The sequence below is a fragment of the Panthera uncia genome, chromosome B4, assembly GCF_023721935.1.
Source record: "Panthera uncia isolate 11264 chromosome B4, Puncia_PCG_1.0, whole genome shotgun sequence".
In the NCBI taxonomy this organism is placed as follows: Eukaryota; Metazoa; Chordata; class Mammalia; order Carnivora; family Felidae; genus Panthera; species Panthera uncia.
Genome location: NC_064809.1, coordinates 58,613,427 through 58,635,140, shown reverse-complemented (window position 1 = coordinate 58,635,140; position 21,714 = coordinate 58,613,427). Strand labels below are relative to the sequence as shown.

The following is a 21,714-nucleotide window of genomic DNA, read 5'->3' as shown; positions in this document are numbered from 1 at the left end:
AACTAGAGTCAATGCCACCTCATGTCCCAGCTACCATATAAACTAGAATCAATATAACACCTGAGGAGGTGCTAGACCTGCTGAGGAGGAAAAAGTGCTGTAGGACCTAACTAAGGTATACTGGCAGGAGCTGAGAAAATATGTATGGAACTGGGACATGACAGGAGGGTACAGGATCAAGAACATAAACATAGGGGCACCTGGGTGGCTGAGTCAGTTAAGCATCTGACTCCTGATTTCATCTCAGGTTATGATCTCACAGTTTGTGAGTTCAAGCTCTGCATCTGGATCTGCGCTGACAGTGTGGAGCCTGCCTGGGATTCTCCTTCTCTCCCTCTCTCTCTCTGCCCCTCCCCCTCACACTCGCTCTGTCAAAATAAATGAATAAAACTAAAAAAAGAAGATAGAACATAAAGTTGGACAAGAAAGGATTTATCAATATAGGATCATTCTCCTGTCCTAGAACATTTAACATCTGTTTAACAACTGTCTCGTAAAATTCCTAAAAATATAACAGTCAGTTCTTATAAGAGCTGATAAAAGTGAGCACATCACAGCTAGCACACTGGTGGCTAAGGATGATGGTAGGGACACTAGCACCAAACTGGGCTACCTGTTAGAATGGGAATGAAATGATCTCTACAAAGTAGGGGCCATGTGGCAGTGCTTAACTCTCAGAAGCAAGATGGGCTCAATTATAATGAGCTGCAAAGTCAGGGTAGCTCACAATGGGGACCCTGACTCAGAGAGCTATGGAGGTCTTTAAGGGCAAGAAAAATGGTCAGCAATGCTCAATCAATAAAATCAAAAGAAACCAAGGGTGGATGGATGATGAAACTCCTGAGAGCATCTGCCTCAATAGAAAGTCCTGGTCTCTCCCCTATTTCCAAACCTGAGCCCCCTTTTAGGTTCATAATACCACAGCAAATGTTTATGATAATTCTCCCAGACTTATCCAGAGGGACCCGTGGGCATTTTGTCAGGTCACTGTATACAAGGGAAAGAGAAATACCAAGGCATTTTGAGGAACATTGGCTCTAGGATCTAATTTGACATTAATACCAGAGGATCCAAAACATTATGATGGTTCCCCTCTTGGGGAAGTTAATAATAAGTAATAAATGGTGTCCTGGCCAAGATCTCATAGTAGGTCCATTGGTTCCATGACTCATCCAGTGATCATTTTCCGGGTCACTAAACTTTATAGTTAGCAGAATTCCCACATTAGTTTCTTTCTTTTTTTTTTTAATATTATTTATTTTTGGGAGAGTGCAAGTGGGGGAGGGGCAGAGAGAGGGAAACAGAGGATCTGAAGCGGGCTCTGCACTGACAGGCTGACAGCCGCAAGCCCGACGCAGGGCTCAAACTCATGAACTGCAATATCATGACCTGAGCCAAAGTTCGATGCTCAACTGACTGAGCCACCCAGGTGTCCTCCACATTAGTTTTTAGCCCATAGCATAAGAGCTATGGAAGTGGAAAAAGCCAAGTGGAAGCTCTGAAACTGTCCCTCTCACTCCACCTTGGCCAAGATAATACATTTTTAAAAATCCAGTATTATGAATAAAAGCATATATTGTGAATATTTGAAAAAATATTATGTCACTATAAATATTGTAAATAAAATACAGTGTTGCCTGGAACAATGGCAGAAATTAAAGCTACCCTTAAAGACATAAAAGATACAGGGACTGTGATTCCCATTATATCCCTATATAATTCACTAGTCTGGCTCCTACAAACACCATAAATGTCCTAGAGGATGATGCTGACTACTGAACATGTATAAACTCATTTACTCTTGATGACAATCCCATGAGGTAATTGGTAATATTACCCCTGTTTTACAGTTGTGCTGAGACACAGGTAACGTGCCTAAGATCACACAACTGATGAGTGGCCATGTTTAAGTAGTTTTTACATTGCTTTTCCATACAGCGTTGCCCTTTAGGTATCATGTACAAGATTTCTGATGTGTGGCCTGTCTAACACACACACACACACACACACACACACACACACACACACATGCACATAAAAGATAATTTACCATCCAGAATAAGTGCTCAAATACCTTCCTTTGTGGTTAAAGCTAGTACTTAATCCATGATGAGCCATGAAGTTGTGTCCCTGCCCTTTTGTTTTCAGGTGAAAATAAACAACATTTGTTCATCACATTCAAATTATTAACACCAGGAGGACACTAGCTTGGAGTGGATTCCAGGGGAATCCTAATTTGTGGTTACTGCTACCCAACTAGTTAATCCCCATATATCCCTCTGGGTCACAAAACATCCCATCCAACTACTTCATGAATAGAACCAAAAGTCAGGGTCAAACTGCCCTCTTGTGGTGAAAGATTGCTATCTGTTTGGTCTCAGAAGATCCAACCTGCAGCATCAGTGCCTTAATGGAGTTTTCCTACCACCTGAAGCCTTTCTTGAGCAACCAGAAGGGAAAAGAAAAGAAAATCCCAAATAGGCAGAGACAGGATGAGAAACAGGGACATGGTAACAGGAAGCTCGTCTCTCTAAAGTCTACCTACTGTTGAACTTTTGAGGAATATGGGGGACAGAACCTTCCACGTGGAGGAAGATTGAACAGCCTCTTCCAACAATAGCTAAGAGCAAACCGGTTTTGCCTAAGTTCAAACACAGATGAAACAATATACTATTTTGCTTAAAACTGGGCTGATTTATACCCTATTATTGAAAACATGACCTTTAAATATAGTTTGCATTATTGTTTTATTAAATACATATCTCCCAGTTCAAGAATACTATTACATTACCTTAAGAGTTCCTCTGTGCCCTTCCAAATGGCATTCCTTTCCCACCAGAGAGTAATCACTGTCCTAAATTTTACCTTTGGAATCTCCTTTTCTTTAGGTTATATAAACATACATTTATAGGCTTGCCCTGAACGTGTAGCTCTGGTCAAGAATACATGGAAACCCATGGACCACATATCCAAATGTATAACATTTATAAATCAAGCTAGCAAAGCATTAAATTAAAAAATAAGTATGTTTTGTCTTTCTGCCTTGAAAAGTGAACCTTCCTAAAGACCTAGAAAGCCAGATGCAAATTTCTCTGATTACTAATGAGGTGGAGCATTTTTTGCTTCTTTATTGGCCATTTCTCTACTATGAAATGACTGTTTTGTAGTTTTTCTAATGCATTATTCATCTTTTTCCAATTGATTCTTATTAATTCATAGGAGGGCTTTACAAAGTCTAGATACTAACCCTTTGTGCAGTTACAGATTATGCAAATAACTGCTTCCAAGTTGGGCTTGCATTTTCTCTTTATGGAGTGTTCTGATGAACAGAAGTTCTAAATTTTAATGCAGTTGAGTTTAACCTTTCCTAAATGAGTTAATATTTGTAAGTTTGAAACAGTGTCTGACACATATTGCTTACTGTAATTTTTGTGTTATTTTCCTTTATGATGTGAACTTTTCATATCTATTTTTAAAAATTCCTATCTTGACATCATAAAAATATTTTCCTTATAATGTCTTCAAAAAAATTTGTCCTTCACATATGTTTTCAATCTACCTGACATGGGTTTTTTTAAATAACGGTTTTATTAACATATAATTCACATACTATAAAATTAATCTTTTTACAGTATATAATTCAGTGTCTTTAGTATATTCACAGAGCTGTCATGACTATGTAACTCTAGACCATTTTCATCACCCCAAAAAGAAACCCCATAGGCAATGACTTTAATATACAGCATACATATAACCAATGTTCTACACCAGTTTATTCTTTCCTCCAGTGATTTGTAACATTACCTTTGTCACAAATCAGATTTTCCTATGTGTGTGGATTTCTGTTAGATATCTCTGTTCTCTTCCATTGGTCTGTTTGTCCATCCCTGTACTAATATATGCTGTCTTAATTATTATTAAAGCAAGCTCTGTCCTTATGTTATCTTTTCTCATAAGTATCTTGATTTCTGTTGACATTTTGTACTTCCACATAAATTTTAGAAATAACTTGTCAATTTCTGCAGAAATCTCAATTGAAAACCTAGTTAAAATTGTATTAAATCTATAAACCTGTTGAGGAAAATTGACATATTTACAATATTGACTCTTCTGTTCCATAAAAATGGTATTACTTTATTTCTTTAGGTTTTTAAAAAATACTTTAAAATTGTTTTCAATTTTTTCCTTAATTTTTGTTCTATTTCTCCCTAAATCTCTTACATTTTAGTTGTATCTTATTCCTTGAAACATCATTTTTTATACTATGGAAAAAATGTTATGTTTATTTATTTCTGAGAGAGTGGGCGCACGTGCATGCATGCAAGCAAGTGGGGAGGGGCAGAGAGAGAGGGAGAGAGAGAGAGAGAGAGACAGAGAGAGAGAGAGAATCCCAAGCAGGCCCCATGCTGTCAATGCAGAGCATGACTCGGGTCTCAAACTCATGAATTGTGAGATCATGACCTGAGCCGAAATCAAGATGTGGATGCTTAACCAACTGAGCCACCCAGGCACCCCGGAAGATGGTATCAGAAGGTATTTTTTTCTACCATTTGTTGCTGTTGTATTGCACATTGTTTTCATGTCTAACAACCCTTCCAAAATACATCTATGGAATCTTCTTGGGTTTTCTACAGGTATTAATTTATCTTTAAATAAGAGTTTTGTTTCCTTTTTTCCCCATCTTATAATTTTTATTTCCTTTTCATGCTTAGATGCATTGATTAGGTAGGTAGATAGCCAAAAATCAAAAATAGAACTACCCTATAACCCAGCAGTTGCATTACTAGGTATTTATCCAAGGGATACAGGTATGCTGTTTTGAAAGGGCACATGCACCCCAATGTTTATAACAGTGCCATCGACAATAGCCAAAGTATGGAAAGAGCCCAAATGTCCACTGACAGATGAATGGGTAAAGAAGATGTGGTATATACACATACAATGGAGTATTACTCGGCAATCAAAAAGAATGAAATCTTGCCATTTGCAACTACATAGATGGAACTAGAGGGTATTATGCTAAACAAAATTAGTCAGAGCAAGACAAGTATCATATGACTTCACTCATATGAGGAATTTAAGATACAAAACAGATGAACATAAGGGAAGGGAACCAAAAATAATATAAAAACAGGGAGGTGGACAAAACATAAGAGACTCTTAAATACAGAGAACAAACAGAGGGTTGCTGGAGGGATTGTGGGAGGATGGATGGGCTAAATGGGTAAGGAGCATTAAGGAAGACACTTGGGATGAGCACTGGGTGAGAGGATGAATCACTGGAATCCACTCCTGAAATCATTGTTGCACTATATGCTAACTTGGATGCAAATTTTTAAAATAAAATAAATAAATAAATATTCTTTTGTTTCTCCTTTGCAAAAAGTTTTTTCATAAATAGATGTTGGATTTTGTCAAATGCTTTTCCTGTGTCAAGTTACACGATCATACAATTCTGATTTTAATCTACTGTGACAAATTACAATTTTTGATCAAAGATTTCACCAATTATAAAGCATACCATTATGTGTTCCAATAAGGAAGGAAAAAACAACTATCCATTGAATATTCCAATTTAAGATACAATTAAGAAAAAACAATGGTGGGCATTTTAGAATTCATAAAAATACAAAGTAATTTATAAAGGTAAAACTGCCATGTATCCCTGGGGTTAAACATAGATGTGTGATACGTTCAATTTTTTAATATCTAATGGCTTTTAATTTGCTAATATTTTTGCATATTCATGATTGAGATTGGTTTTAATTTTTACTTCTGTACTTTCCATGAGATTTTGGTAATGAGCTTTCTTTTATGTGAAACTGGAATTTTTCTTGCTGAATGTTTAACAAAACTCACTAATAAAACTCTCTGGGCTTGGTGCTTTATTCGTGGGGAAGAGTTTTGACTATTAACTGAATTTTTTAAAGGTTATATGACCATGATTTATATATCTCGCTGAGCCTATTTACTACACTATTTTTTTCTAAGTCCTTTTATCAAAACTTTTCAAATTCATTAGCACATAACATTATTCAAATTTTCTCAATATTTTAAAATCAAGGCATAGGACTTTAACAGTTCTTATTGTTTACATCATCTTTTTTTCTAATCAAACTTGCCTAAGTTGTCAATTTTATTACTCTTTTTAAAAAAATGTTTATTATTTTGAGAGAGATAGGGCTAGCGGGGGAGGGAAAGAGAGGAAGAGAGAGAATCCCAAGCAGGCACCATGCTGTCAGCCTAGAGCCTGATGTGGGGCCTGATCTCACGAACTGTGAGATAATGACATGAGCTCAAGAGTCGGTTGCTTAACTAACCGAGCCACCCAGGTGCCCTGATTTTATCACTCTTTGAAGCCCAACTTTAGGCTTTCCTTATTTTCTCATGGTATGGTTCTTAATTTCTTATGTTGCCTTTATTATGTCCTTCTTTCAGTTGGAAGCTTAGCTCATGAATTTTCAGCCTCTTCTTTCCTAATATAAGCAAGGAAGGTAATACTTGCATTTTCTCCTAAATGCTTAGAAGATGCCACAAGTTTTTCTTTTTTCTTTCTCTTCCTTTTCAACAGCACTAAGTACTTTTTTTTTATGTATATAAAACTTAATAACGAAAAATGACTTTCATTCTCATGGCACTTTTATACAAGAACTTAATAAAAGAAACAAATTGAGAAGCTCTTGCTGTGAAAAAAGAACGATGCTGCTGCTCTGAAGGGATGAAATGTACTCTAGCGGCCTGGTTCCAACTGCTAACCTCGTTCCTCATTGACATTTTCTAGAATGAGAAGCATGGTGCTGTGCATACACTCATTCAAAGATGTTAGAGTCCTTAACAAAGCTCCTTCGGTATCCATCACTATTAATCCCATTTAGATGTTTTCCTCCTCGTGTAACTGTGCCTATCAATAGCTTCCTAGAGTTTCTTTGTATTCTCTAGCGTCACTCTGTAGATAACCAGTCCAAGTTGCCCAAAGCGAAAGGGTTATCAGTGCAAAAGCCATTATGGGTTGGTCAGGTTTACAAAGAGCTCTGGATTCACAGCTCCTATTAAGGTTGCTGTGCAGACCCCTGAGCCTTGGGTTTCGAAAGTCTTTCTCTTTGGGTAGTTCCTTTTTACGTGTCATCTTTGCACAGGGGCCATGCTGATCTTCTCTGTATCATTCCAATGTTAGTATATGTGCTGCCGAAGTGAGCACTGGGTGGTTCCTTTTTAAAGCAGGGAGGCTCAGGTGCTAAAGAACATCTTGACTAATGATGATTCGTTACCTGCCATGAGGTCACCTCCCCTGTGTGCCTGCTCTGCTCCCCACAAGTTTCTATATGTAATATTTTCATTAAGTTCTGAATTATGTCCTAACCTCTGTTATAATTTCCTCTTACATCTGAGTTATTTACACCTCACAGGGTTGGGTTTTTAATATTTATTATTTTCTTTATATTTTTTTATCCTAACTATACACATAGATGTTCTGATAGCTTTCTTATTACTTCACAGTGAATGAGTGCCTCAGTCCCCTTTGCCCCAGCCTTAGTCTCCAGGGCTCTGTTATGAGAGTAGATGAGGTTTTGTCCTACACAGGTGAGTGGTGTTAAGTAAAAACAAATCCAGACTTAGGTACAGAAAGACTTTATTGGAAAAGATTGTGGAAATAAGGAGAATGCTCTGACCATAAGATCTGCAATTGTCTCAAAGATCAGGTGGAACAGAGCTTTTTATAGAAAGGAGTATATAAACAATGAATGAAAAATCCGAGTGTGAAGGAGATAAGCAGGTGACATAATGGGACAGTTGATCAGGGAAAGTCTTTTAGTGATCAGTTAATTTGTGCGAGGTGTCACTCAGGAGAGACTATTCCACATCCAGTGCAGGCTCAAGCTGAGGGTGGATTAAAATTCAGGGGCTTATGCGGGGAGAAGCCTAAAGTTTGATCAAGTCATTAGAGGGTATTTTGTCCAGATTGGTCTTTGGGAACAAAGAGATCAACTAACCATTTATGAGACAAAGAACGGGAATTTGGAGATCTGGGTCTAGCTTTGTCACAGGTGAACAAAGTCATATGGGAAAAGATGGTTCTTTGCAATAAGCCATTGCCTGCCTGGAATAAAACAGGAAGGAGGAACCAAATTGCTAACTGTTTTCTAGGAGCACAGCGTTCATTAAATTGTCGGTAGCCAGGTTACCCACAGGCAAAAGACAGGGAGATGGGTTGGGCACTGTTTTACATGTCACACAACTACCTCTCTACCTTTAGCATGTCCTGAATGGGAGTATCTTTTCTGGCATTGGTGTGGGGAATGACAAGTGTACAGGGTGTCTACTCCAATAATACATTCATAGAAGCCATGACCACAGTGTTACCAGGACAGCCTCAAAGTTATATTTAGTCCTAAAGTTATATTTAACTTCCTCACTGGTTACTTTGCCTAGACCCAAGGTTGAACTTGTGTGTCCCTTCTCCCCAGTAGACCAGGTATGACAGTAACTTGGGCACCCATATCCAACAAAGCCATGAAAGTTTGTGTCCCTCCTTTCCTTTAGATCTCCAGAAAATTCCAACAGCGATATTGGGTCTATGGTCCTTTTGGAAGAGAGAGACCATGGCCCCATCTTTAAGAATTTTTCTCCTTAAAACAACTTAGATCTGGGTAGAAGGGAAAGGTAGGCAGGAACCAGGAGATGAAAGACACAGACACCCATTGTTTTTTGCCCTCCCAAAGCCATGTGCTGGACAGCAAAATCATCACTGCCCATACCCCCATTTCAACTTTGAGGACTTCTTATCCAACAGCCATGTCCACAAAATGATGGCCAAGAGAAGCTGCTAAATACAGTCTTTATGAATTATTCCATACATTCTTTATGAATAGTTCAATATGTGCATTGTCATTTTTCTATAACACCTTAAATGGTAAAAACAGGCAATTTCAAAAAAAAATTTCTCTCAGGTAAGGATAAATAATAGTCTACCAGCTTATGGCTAGAACTTTTCATTCTTCTCTCTCTGGGTTAACTGTATTGAATAGGGTTCAGTACTTTGAATATTACTTTGTGAGTTCCTTATCTTCTATCTCATGCTAGTGTCTAAAAGTAAAATGATTTTAAGTGATGCCAGAGAGAATAAACCTAACATTTTAAATATTTATTAGTATGAAGAACATTTAACTTTAAAAATTAATGACTGTATAAATTTTACTTTAGAGTTAAAATGTGCCTCTAAGCAGTATTTTTCAAGAACTGTGGAAGAGCTTGATTATGATGGGAATGACAAGCAGAATCTGAGACTACTGTTCTTGCACTTTCTTAAACTCAGGATAGTAACAGATTGTAGGAAATGGAGCTCAGGATATTCTGAAAAATGTAGCCTCAGGAGACAGAACCAGTTACAATGTGGAATACATTTCAACTCCAGCTTTCTAGTAGAAATAATCAGTAGGTTCGAGGAGAACCAAAAGTTGGATGCATAATCATACTTGGTAATACTGACACAAATGTTAGCAATAACAAAGTAAGGTGGAATGCATAAAATGATAAAGTAACTAATGTAGTAGAATTATGTTCTTGTCAGATTAGAACACAAGAATAAAGGTTGACAGGTTAACAAGTCAGAACCAGGACCTTCAGATACATAAAAAGGAAGAGAAGGAACTGATGACTCAGGGAACATACTTCACCACACAAATTAGGAAGGAAAAAGCAGGTCAAAAGCTATGAAAAAGGATAGTTCAGGATGAAGAAAAATGTTGTCATAATAGCATGGGAATTCTACAGAGAAGACAATTTCTTAGTAGAAACACATGTGGAGATGAACTAGAATGGGTATGAGGTTCCGGAAAATGAGGAATGTTTCCATAAAAGTGATCTAATCTCTCATCCGGCCACATGCTTCTTAAAAGAAACATGGCTTCAGAAACTTTCCTGGCCCAAGCTCCAAATGTATTTAATGTCATCTCTGAAGAGGCAGAAGGGCATCGGTTTAAATTGAAATGTCCCATATCTCTGCACTTACCACCTCTCCTCTGGCTTAAGGGATATTTTGATTTGTAAAAAGACTGTAGAAATTTGATAAGAATAAAGATAGAAATGTCACAATAGAATTTTAAAGTACATCTGTTTAATTATAACCATTAATGCAATATCTGCCTCAATAATTTAATTCTGATAATAAAAAAAATGATAGTATAATGATGGTTTAAAGCTGTTTCAATTCCAATTTTTAGAGGCTTATTTATCAAGAGTGAAAATAGAGACTATTAAAAAATAGCTAAAAAGTTAACGTGTCCTAGTGCTTAATGTTTCTGTAACTGTTGGTAAGGCTTACATCTAAATTTGATGCAGAATTCTTAATGGCACTGAAATAGTTCTTTTCTCAGACACAGGGTACATACTGGTACTATGAATCTGGAAGAGACTGGCTATGGGTACCACTCCTTGTCTTCAGCTGTGACTGCGCAATATCAGCAAGTGCACTTTGTATCTTTTCCAGAAGCATGTCCCCTCGATAAACAACATCCTCCAGACATGTAGCAGCTTCGTGGTTTTCTTCTTCCAGCTTATACAAGCTAGCAGCCTTTGTAAGACACAAATTTAAAATCTTTTGAGAGAAAAACTTGTCGTGAAAGCTAAGAAGGTAAAACAACAACAACAACAACAACAACAACAACAAAACTGTAGAAGTATTTACATTTAAATCTGGATGACTGCAAACATTATGATAGATTTTTTTGGTGGCAGAAATTCTAAAATCAGATAACTTTTAAGAGTTTTCCCTGTATGAATTATTTAAAAGAATGAAAATTTCAAATCTCCAGATGTCTACATGTGACTCTCTTCCATACTGCTTTGGGACACTACTATGCTACTCCACACCCAGAATGCCACCCTCCTCTTATTCTCTGCTAGGAAAAGAGCCAAATAGAGGAAAACAGAAAGTTTCCTTATAACTCAAAATTAGACAACTATATGTATTCAGCAAGGTCTTTAACAGACTGCAATACTTCACAATCAACAAAACTTCCATTTTAAAATTTAACCTCGGGGCACCAGGTGGCTCAGCTGGTTGAGCATCCAAACTTCGGCTCAGGTCATGATCTCACGGTTTGTGGGTTCGAGCCCTGCATCAGCTCTCTGCTGTGTCAGCACACAGCACAGCTTGCTTCAGACCCTCTGTCTCCCTCCCTCTCTCTGCCCCTCCCCTGCTCATGCTCTCTCTCTCTCTCTCTCCCTCTCTTGAAAATAAACATTAAAAAAATAAAATTAAAAATTAAAAAAATATTAATCTTAAGGACACTTTGAATATTATAACAAAAAATGTTAAATCTCCTTTGGGGCACTTGGTTGGATCAGTCAGAGCAGCATGTGACTCTTGATCTCGAGGTCATGAGTTCAAGCCCCACACTGGGTACAGAGATTACTTTAAAAAATAAATCTTAAAAACAATCTATCACCTTTAATTGAAATTCTCTACTAGCAAATTTCTGAAAGGAAAAGAGATTTTTACCTGTAATGCAGCTGTAGATTCTTCACTGGGTAATGAATCTATCAAAACATCAATGTCTTTTGCTGTTCGTGCAATCAGTGCCGCAAAAAGCTGGGCATATTCTAAAGAAAGATATTACTAATTTAGAGTATTAGGGAATCTCAGGTTTTCAGAAACAGAAACTAAATTCAAGGCTAATAAAACCAGGAAATTTCATAAACTTTTTCTGTACTGGGCTTCAAATGATTAAATTTTAACACACCAATCCCGTTACATATTTGAGAATTAGCTTTACTATTAACTCAAATTGGCAATTAAACATAATCATTTCATTTTTTAGGACAATATGCCAGTCACTTGAATGAAGGAATCTGTAAATGGGATGCCTTCTTTATGAAGGTCCCTCAAGTGAAATTCAGGTAAAATCACACACATTCATTTCTAAAGGAGTAACCATCCGTTATTTGACATGAACAGAAATATGAGATGTAATATAAATTGACTGTAACAAATTCATTTATTTTATAACAAAATTTGCAGTAATATTCTCAAACAACCAGATTTTAAGAAAGCCATAATGAAGCTATATTTCTCAATAAGTTTAATTTTAAAGGATCACAATATATGAGGGTCAAACTAAGAGAAGCCAAGAAAATCTATAATCTATTTACCTTCTGTAGGATTAGCTGGCTGATCTTTGTTAATTGCTGTCTGAATATTACTAAAAGAGGCAGGAGGGCCACACTGCTGCAACACTCCAATGGCATTACAAAACTGATCTGCAAGCTTGAAGCCAAAGAAAATGTATCAGCGTTAGAAAGGATTTATCAGTTTTAAAGACTGTGACTGGTAATAGCAACAAAAATAAGTTTCTGTAATAACGATCTCTAAACAAGGGAATAAAACAGGAACAATTTTGGATAAAATTAGCCAGTTATTTACAATGATTAAATGTTTTAATCACACAAACAAACTAGGTTTGGTGTCAATGTAGTTGAAACAGATAAAAAGAAACACAAAATAATCTTTCTTTTCTTTCCAAGGTAGTAGAATGATAAGAGAAATATACGCCAATATTTGTTACAAGCATAAATAAGGACTTTTTTGGGCAGTGGTGGGAAACGGCAAATTTGACTGGCAAATATCTAAATATGGCCGTAGGACAAATTTTAAAATGTGTGACTCATATAAAGTATATGATCCCTTTTTTGAGACTAAAGTAGGTACAAGTATAAAGAAATAGCAGGAAAAATACTTCACCTTAAGAAGTCTTAAGGTCATTGATGGATGAATGGATAAAGAAAGTGTGGTACACACACCAACAGGAACACTATTTGTTCATTAAAAAAAAAGGGAAATCTTGCCATTTGCAACATGAATTGACCTTGAGGGCACTACGCTAAGTGAAATAAGTCAGAGAAAAAGAAATATTACATGATCTTAGTTATATATGGAATCTAAACAAAGCAAAAACTGAGCTCATACACAGAGGACAGACTGGTGGTTATCAGAGGAGAGGTGGGGGTGAAGGTGAGCAAAATAAGGGAAGGGGGTCAAAAGGTATGAACTTCCAGTTATAAAATAAGTAAGTTAAGATGTATAGTATGGTGACTACAGTTAATACTGTACTGTATATTTGAAAGTTGCTAATCTTAGAAGTTCTCATCACAAGAAAAAAATTTAACTTTGTAACTACATATGGTGACATGTTAACTAAACTAATTGTGATCATTTCACAATACACACAAATACCATTATGTTGTACACCTGAAGCTAATGTTATATGTCAATTATACCTCAATTAAAAAAAAAAAAAAAAGACTATCCCTTAAGTATTCAGAAATGTTTTTCTCCATGACTCAAGTTGTAAACTCAGTGTTCTAAAAGTATTCCTTAAGTTTTCAGGACCGAGAATACCAATTCCTCACTATCTCCAAACTTAAGACTCCTATCTTCCCCCACCAACTTCCCTCAATAGTCCTGACCTTTTGAACCTCAATTCCTTTTTTTGTTAATGTTTGAGAAAGCGCGTAAGCGGGGGAGGGGCAGACAGAGAGGGGAACAGAGGATCCAAAGCCACCTCTGTGCTGACAAGCAGGGAGCTGATGCGGGGCTCTAACTCCCCAACCGTGAGGTTATCACCTGAGCTCAACAGACTAAGCCACACAGGTGCCACCTGAACCTCAATTCCTTACTTCCAATCAGCGAATGGCCATTTCCACTAAGTTTCTCTACCATTATTTAAATGACCGAACTTGGGGTGCCTGGGTGGCTCAGTCAGTTGAGTGTCTGACTTCAGCTCAGGTCGTGATCTCTGGGTACATGAGTTCGAACCCCGCATCGGGCTCACTGCTGTCAGTACAGAGCCTGCTTCGAATCTTTGGTTCCCCTTTCTCTCTGCCCCTCCCCAGCTTGTGCGCTCTCAAAAATAAATAAACATCAAAAAAAAAAAAAAAAGAAGAAGAAGAAGAAGAAAAAGAAGAAAGAAAGCATTAAAAAAAAAAAAAAAGGCCCAAATCAACTGTTTCCTTTGTTTAATATCTAATTTGCATTAAGAATCTCCTAGTTAGGCAGGTCCTCACCACTCCAGGAACTATCCAAAATGACCAAACGGAAGAATTCCCCTCAGAAGAATCTCCAGGAAATAACAACAGCTAATGAACTGATCAAAAAGGATTTAAATAATACAACAGAAAGTGAATTTAGAATAATAGTCATAAAATTAATCACTGGGCTTGAAAACAGTATACAGGACAGCAGAGAATCTCTTGCCACAGAGATCAAGGGACTAAGGAACAGTCATGAGGAGCTGAAAAGCGCTTTAAACGAAATGCAAAACAAAATGGAAACGACAACAGCTCGGATTGAAGAGGCAGAGGAGAGAATAGGTGAACTAGAAGATAAAGTTATGGAGAAAGAGGAAGCTGAAAGAAAGAGAGATAAAAAAATCCAGGAGTATGAGGGGAAAATTAGAGAACTAAGTGATACACTAAAAAGAAATAATATACGCATAATTGGTATCCCAGAGGAGGAAGAGAGAGGGAAAGGTGCTGAAGGGGTACTTGAAGAAATTATAGCTGAGAACTTCCCTGAACTGGGGAAGGAAAAAGGCATTGAAATCCAAGAGGCACAGAGAACTCCCTTCAGATGTAACTTGAATCGATCTTCTGCACGACATATCATAGTGAAACTGGCAAAATACAAGGATAAAGAGAAAATTCTGAAAGCAGCAAGGGATAAACGTGCCCTCACATCTAAAGGGAGACCTATAAGACTCGTGACTGATCTCTCCTTTGAAACTTGGCAGGCCAGAAAGGCTTGGCACGATATCTACAGTGTGCTAAACAGAAAAAATATGCAGCCGAGAATCCTTTATCCAGCAAGTCTGTCATTTAGAATAGAAGGAGAGATAAAGGTCCTCCCAAACAAACAAAAACTGAAGGAATTTGTCACCACGAAACCAGCCCTACAAGAGATCCTAAGGGGGATCCTGTGAGACAAAGTACCAGAGACATCACTACAAGCATAAAACATACAGACATCACAATGACTCTAAACCCGTATCTTTCTATAATAACACTGAATGTAAATGGATTAAATGCGCCAACTAAAAGACATAGGGTATCAGAATGGATAAAAAAACAAGACCCATCTATTTGCTGTCTATAAGAGACTCATTTTAGATCTGAGGACACCTTTAGATTGAGAGTGAGGGGATGGAGAACTATTTATCATGCTACTGGAAGCCAAAAGAAAGCTGGAGTAGCCATACTTATATCAGACAAACTAGACTTTAAATTAAAGGCTGTAACAAGAGATGAAGAAGGGCATTATATAATAATCACAGGGTCTATCCATCAGGAAGAGCTAACTATTATAAATGTCTATGCGCCAAATACCGGAGCCCCCAGATATATAAAACAATTACTCATAAACATAAGCAACCTTATTGATAAGAATGTGGTCATTGCGGGGGACTTTAACACCCCACTTACAGAAATGGATAGATCATCTAGACACACAGTCAATAAAGAAACAAGGGCCCTGAATGATACATTGGATCAGATGGACTTGACAGATATATTTAGAACTCTGCATCCCAAAGCAACAGAATATACTTTCTTCTCGAGTGCACATGGAACATTCTCCAAGATAGATCATATACTGGGTCACAAAACAGCCCTTCATAAGTTTACAAGAATTGAAATTATACCATGCATACTTTCAGACCACAATGCTATGAAGCTTGAAATCAACCACAGGAAAAAGTCTGGAAAACCTCCAAAAACATGGAGGTTAAAGAACACCCTACTAACGAATGAGTGGGTCAACCAGGCAATTAGAGAAGAAATTAAAAAATATATGGAAACAAACGAAAATGAAAATACAACAATCCAAACGCTTTGGGACGCAGCGAAGGCAGTCCTGAGAGGAAAATACATTGCAATCCAGGCCTATCTCAAGAAACAAGAAAAATCCCAAATACAAAATCTAACAGCACACCTAAAGGAAATAGAAGCAGAACAGCAAAGGCAGCCTAAACCCAGCAGAAGAAGAGAAATAATAAAAATCAGAGCAGAAATAAACAATATAGAATCTAAAAAAAACTGTAGAGCAGATCAACGAAACCAAGAGTTGGTTTTTTGAAAAAATAAACAAAATTGACAAACCTCTAGCCAGGCTTCTCAAAAAGAAAAGGGAGATGACCCAAATAGATAAAATCATGAATGAAAATGGAATTATTACAACCAATCCCTCAGAGATACAAACAATTATCAGGGAATACTATGAAAAATTATATGCCAACAAATTGGACAACCTGGAAGAAATGGACAAATTCCTAAACACCCACACTCTTCCAAAACTCAATCAAGAGGAAATAGAAAGCTTGAACAGACCCATAACCAGCGAAGAAATTGAATTGGTTATCAAAAATCTCCCAACAAATAAGAGTCCAGGACCAGATGGCTTCCCAGGGGAGTTCTACCAGACGTTTAAAGCAGAGATAATACCTATCCTTCTCAAGCTATTCCAAGAAATAGAAAGGGAAGGAAAACTTCCAGACTCATTCTATGAAGCCAGTATTACTTTGATTCCTAAACCAGACAGAGACCCAGTAAAAAAAGAGAACTACAGGCCAATATCTCTGATGAATATGGATGCAAAAATTCTCAATAAGATACTAGCAAATCGAATTCAACAGCATATAAAAAGAATTATTCACCATGATCAAGTGGGATTCATTCCTGGGATGCAGGGCTGGTTCAACATTCGCAAATCGATCAACGTGATACATCACATTAACAAAAAAAAAGAGAAGAACCATATGATCCTGTCAATCGATGCAGAAAAGGCCTTTGACAAAATCCAGCACCCTTTCTTAATAAAAACCCTTGAGAAAGTCGGGATAGAAGGAACATACTTAAAGATCATAAAGGCCATTTATGAAAAGCCCACAGCTAACATCATCCTCAACGGGGAAAAACTGAGAGCTTTTTCCCTGAGATCAGGAACACGACAGGGATGCCCACTCTCACCGCTGTTGTTTAATATAGTGCTGGAAGTTCTAGCATCAGCAATCAGACAACAAAAGGAAATCAAAGGCATCAAAATTGGCAAAGATGAAGTCAAGCTTTCGCTTTTTGCAGATGACATGATATTATACATGGAAAATCCGATAGACTCCACCAAAAGTCTGCTAGAACTGATACATGAATTCAGCAAAGTTGCAGGATACAAAATCAATGTACAGAAATCAGTTGCATTCTTATACACTAACAATGAAGCAACAGAAAGACAAATGAAGAAACTGATCCCATTCACAATTGCACCAAGAAGCATAAAATACCTAGGAATAAATCTAACCAAAGATGTCAAAGATCTGTATGCTGAAAATTATAGAAAGCTTATGCAGGTAATTGAAGAAGATACAAAGAAATGGAAAGACATTCCCTGCTCATGGATTGGAAGAATAAATATTGTCAAAATGTCAATACTACCCAAAGCTATCTACACATTCAATGCAATCCCAATCAAAATTGCACCAGCATTCTTCTCGAAACTAGAACAAGCAATCCTAAAATTCATATGGAACCACAAAAGGCCCCGAATAGCCAAAGTAATTTTGAAGAAGAAGACCAAAGCAGGAGGCATCACAATCCCAGACTTTAGCCTCTACTACAAAGCTGTCATCATCAAGACAGCATGGTATTGGCATAAAAACAGACACATAGACCAATGGAATAGAATAGAAACCCCAGAACTAGACCCACAAACGTATGGCCAACTCATCTTTGACAAAGCAGGAAAGAACATCCAATGGAAAAAAGACAGTCTCTTTAACAAATGGTGCTGGGAGAACTGGACAGCAACATGCAGAAGGTTGAAACTAGACCACTTTCTCACACCATTCACAAAAATAAACTCAAAATGGATAAAGGACCTGAATGTGAGACAGGAAACCATCAAAACCTTAGAGGAGAAAGCAGGAAAAGACCTCTCTGACCTCAGCCGTAGCAATCTCTTACTCGGCACATCCCCAAAGGCAAGGGAATTAAAAGCAAAAGTGAATTACTGGGACCTTATGAAGATAAAAAGCTTCTGCACAGCAAAGGAAACAACCAACAAAACTAAAAGGCAACCAACGGAATGGGAAAAGATATTTGCAAATGACACATCGGACAAAGGGCTAGTATCCAAAATCTATAAAGAGCTCACCAAACTCCACACCCGAAAAACAAATAACCCAGTGAAGAAATGGGCAGAAAACATGAATAGACACTTCTCTAAAGAAGACATCCGGATGGCCAACAGGCACATGAAAAGATGTTCAACGTCGCTCCTTATCAGGGAAATACAAATCAAAACCACACTCAGATACCACCTCACGCCAGTCAGAGTGGCCAAAATGAAGAAATCAGGAGACTATAGATGCTGGAGAGGATGTGGAGAAACAGGAACCCTCTTGCACTGTTGGTGGGAATGCAAATTGGTGCAGCCGCTCTGGAAAGCAGTGTGGAGGTTCCTCAGAAAATTAAAAATAGACCTACCCTATGACCCAGCAATAGCACTGCTAGGAATTTATCCAAGGGATACAGGAGTACTGATGCATAGGGGCACTTGTACCCCAATGTTTATAGCAGCACTCTCAACAATAGCCAAATTATGGAAAGAGCCTAAATGTCCATCAACTGATGAATGGATAAAGAAATTGTGGTTTATATACACAATGGAATACTACGTGGCAATGAGAAAAAATGAAATATGGCCTTTTGTAGCAACATGGATGGAACTGGAGAGTGTGATGCTAAGTGAAATAAGCCATACAGAGAAAGACAGATACCATATGGTTTCACTCTTATGTGGATCCTGAGAAACGTAACAGAAACCCATGGGGGAGGGGAAGGAAAAAAAAGCCTGTAGATAAGAGAGGATAGGGTGGGAGAGAGCCAGAGCAGAAGAGAAAAAACTGAGAACAAACTGAGGGTTGATGGGGGGTGGGAGGGAGGGGAGGGTGGGTGATGGGTATTGAGGAGGGCACCTTTTGGGATGAGCACTGGGTGTTGTATGGAAACCAATTTGACAGTAAATTTCATATATTAAATAAATAAATAAATAAATAAAATTTATAGAAGACCTATTAAAAAAAAAAAATCTCCTAGTTAGCCAGTCTAATTTCAAACTCTTAGGTTCCCTTCATCTTCAAGTCTTTCTGTTACTATTTCCCTTTTCCTTCTATCATTGCTGCTGCCTTAGTTCAGTCAATTATCTCACATCAGTACTGTTACAACAATCTCCTTGTTTTCTGCTTCACTATGTTATTTTACCCTGCTTAAAAATTTTGAGCTCATCCCATCATGGCCTTTAAGATTCATCTCCAACGATTCAGGCTGTTTCAAAGCTTTCAACAATCGAAGTCATCTCTACTTATTCATTTTCTACTACTCCTTCATATATACCTAACTAGTGATAAATTCACTCCGGACTATACTGTTTTTCTCATGTTTTGGTACTTGTAATGGAGCCATAGCAAGGGCTCAGAAACTGTACAAATGTGGATTCTAATTCTGGTTCTAGCAACCTGAATAGGGTTTATTTTCCATTTTTAAATTAGGGACATTCTCACATTACAACACTGTTTGGCAGAATAGAGAAGATGAACACACACAAAATTATTCAACACAGTGGCTATCTCTTCTGTCCTTCAAAAGCTCTCAAGATCCACTGATTCAACAAATATTTGTCGAAAATCCACTCTATGACAACCGCTGTATATAAACATTGTAGTGATACAGTAAACAAGAGACGTAGTTTCTGCCCTCACAGAGTTCTCAGAGTGTAAAACACGTTATTTTAATAATAATTATTATTCAGATCAATGCTAATCTCTTAGCTATTTAGCTCATAGCACTCTTCCAACTTTCAGCTTAAGACAGTTGATTCATTATAAATACCTAATCACATGCTACTTTTGCATTATCTAAATGTCTCTTGAGTATCTGACATCTTTCTAATTAGGCTGTAAACTCCTTAAGGAGTCTTTCTTTGTAAACATGAGAGTGCTTGCATACATAGTAGGCATTCACACTAGTTAACCTAGAGGTTTCTCTCCAAAATCCAATTATCAGCATGCCTACCCTGGAGTTAAGGCCATATTCACTTTGCCCTATCATCCTTCCAGTTATAAGACATGCATGAATATGCAACATTTCTCCTAAAATAACATTTCTACCCAGCAGCATCACTGCAATTGGATTTTCAAAAGCTTCAAAGTAATATCTCCCAGAGGGACGCTGGCCGGCAGCCCAGACAAGTCACCGTAAAGTAGAATTTATCCTGGTGAATTTATCAACATTTAGGGGCTGGCCCTCTCAGTCCTAAAAGGTCTCATTTGATGCACTAGTAGACCAGTTTCTCACAATCAGATTCACACCCCTGACGTGTGCGAAGATTGATGGAGTAAGAATAATCCCAAGTTCTTAGCTTCCAGTGTGGACAAAACTGGCAAAGGACCAGATACTTTGATTTTCCAGTCAACATATCATCTCTACACAGACAGTTTACCTGTCTGTCTATTATAAATAGAATGACAATGAGAAATATAACTACCGATGAGAAATTGTTTAACTCTTAACGGCAGTGAGTATACGAATCCTGTAGTTTGCATATTCAGTACTTGCCAGTTAGGCACAATAGGAAAAATAATCAGAAGGATCAAAGTAAGGGGGATGATTTGGCCCTTAACAGGAAGTAGGCTTTTTGAGACACATTAAAGATGACTTAAATAAATCGGAACCTATCCAAGGACTAGAAGATTCACTTTCATAAAGATGTCAGTTTTCCCCAAACTAATTTACGCTAGGGAGTCGCCAAGAGATGGAATCAGACTCTTTGTCCATGGGAAGCAACTAAGATAAAACAAAACATCTCACGTCACGATCACTCCCCCCTCAATCTGAAAAGTCCTCGCGAAGGAATACTCTTGGCTGACATTTAATGAAAAAGATCCAAAAATCAAGAGCACTGGTTTTCCTCCGCGGCTCAAAACCGGTAAGAGAAAAAGAAGCTTCTGCGGCTTGTCCCCTTTCCCCCGAAAGACAAGTGATCTCGTAAGCACTGCTGACAATAAAAGAAAACTGCTCCCAGAGAACAGGACAGGGCCGTGACGCCTAAGTGTCCTGGTAGAGAGATGCTCTACTCTTCAGGCGAAAGAGGCTGCTTGCTTTCTCCCTCAGCCCTCCGCAACGCCGGCAGCCGCCCTCAAACCTCCCAGAACGCCGCGCCGCCTCACGCCGTCGCCACCGGCGCTTTTTGCGGAAGCCCTGCCTCAGTTCGCTCCCCACTTGCGGGGTTGTTTTTCAGGCCCCTTTTGCTCTCTTGCTTCACCTTAGGAAAGGAGAAGACAGAGACTAATAGACCCAAATTGCTCACCGAGTTCACCGCGTCCTGCAGCTGTGTGAGACGATCCGCCATGTTCCTCCCGTAAGCTAAGGAGGCTAATGCAGCTGCTCGTCCGCGATTGGGCAGCTTCAGGACGCGTCGGGCCAATCACGGGGCAGCATTCTTGGAAGGGGTGGAGTCGAGAGGAACTCCACGCCCCACGAAGAGGGAGGGTTGGACTTTCCGGAGACTTTAGTTAGGCTAGCTCCAGCCGCGGAGCTCTGCTCCGAGCAGTTTGAGTAATTTCACCATTGTTCCGAGTCCGTTCGTTTTTGGGTCCAACAGACTGTTCTCGA

General features: G+C 38.2%; 1 protein-coding gene and 1 pseudogene across 5 annotated transcripts in view; both read right to left on the bottom strand.

Annotated features, from left to right (window-relative positions):
• MED21 (mediator complex subunit 21) overlaps nt 1–21,508 on the bottom strand; it is a 120,980-nt gene extending 99,472 nt beyond the window's left edge. For 4 of the 5 annotated variants that reach the window (XR_007456975.1, XR_007456976.1, XR_007456977.1 and 1 more), the window contains exons 1-4: nt 21,410–21,508; nt 12,151–12,265; nt 11,501–11,601; nt 10,389–10,570 (exon numbers count right to left, since the gene is read on the bottom strand). Coding sequence is in view for 1 of the 5 variants with exons in the window: in XM_049627225.1 (XP_049483182.1) it covers nt 10,394–10,570; nt 11,501–11,601; nt 12,151–12,265; nt 21,410–21,451 (435 nt within the window). In the remaining 4 variants the exon portion in view is untranslated. Of the gene's footprint in view, nt 1–5,967; nt 10,571–11,500; nt 11,602–12,150; nt 12,266–21,409 lie in introns of those variants that run through there. The other variant, XM_049627225.1, reaches the window with a different exon arrangement.
• LOC125920496 (uncharacterized) lies at nt 7,087–7,198 on the bottom strand (annotated as a pseudogene).
• Nucleotides 21,509–21,714: the final 206 nt, after the last annotated feature.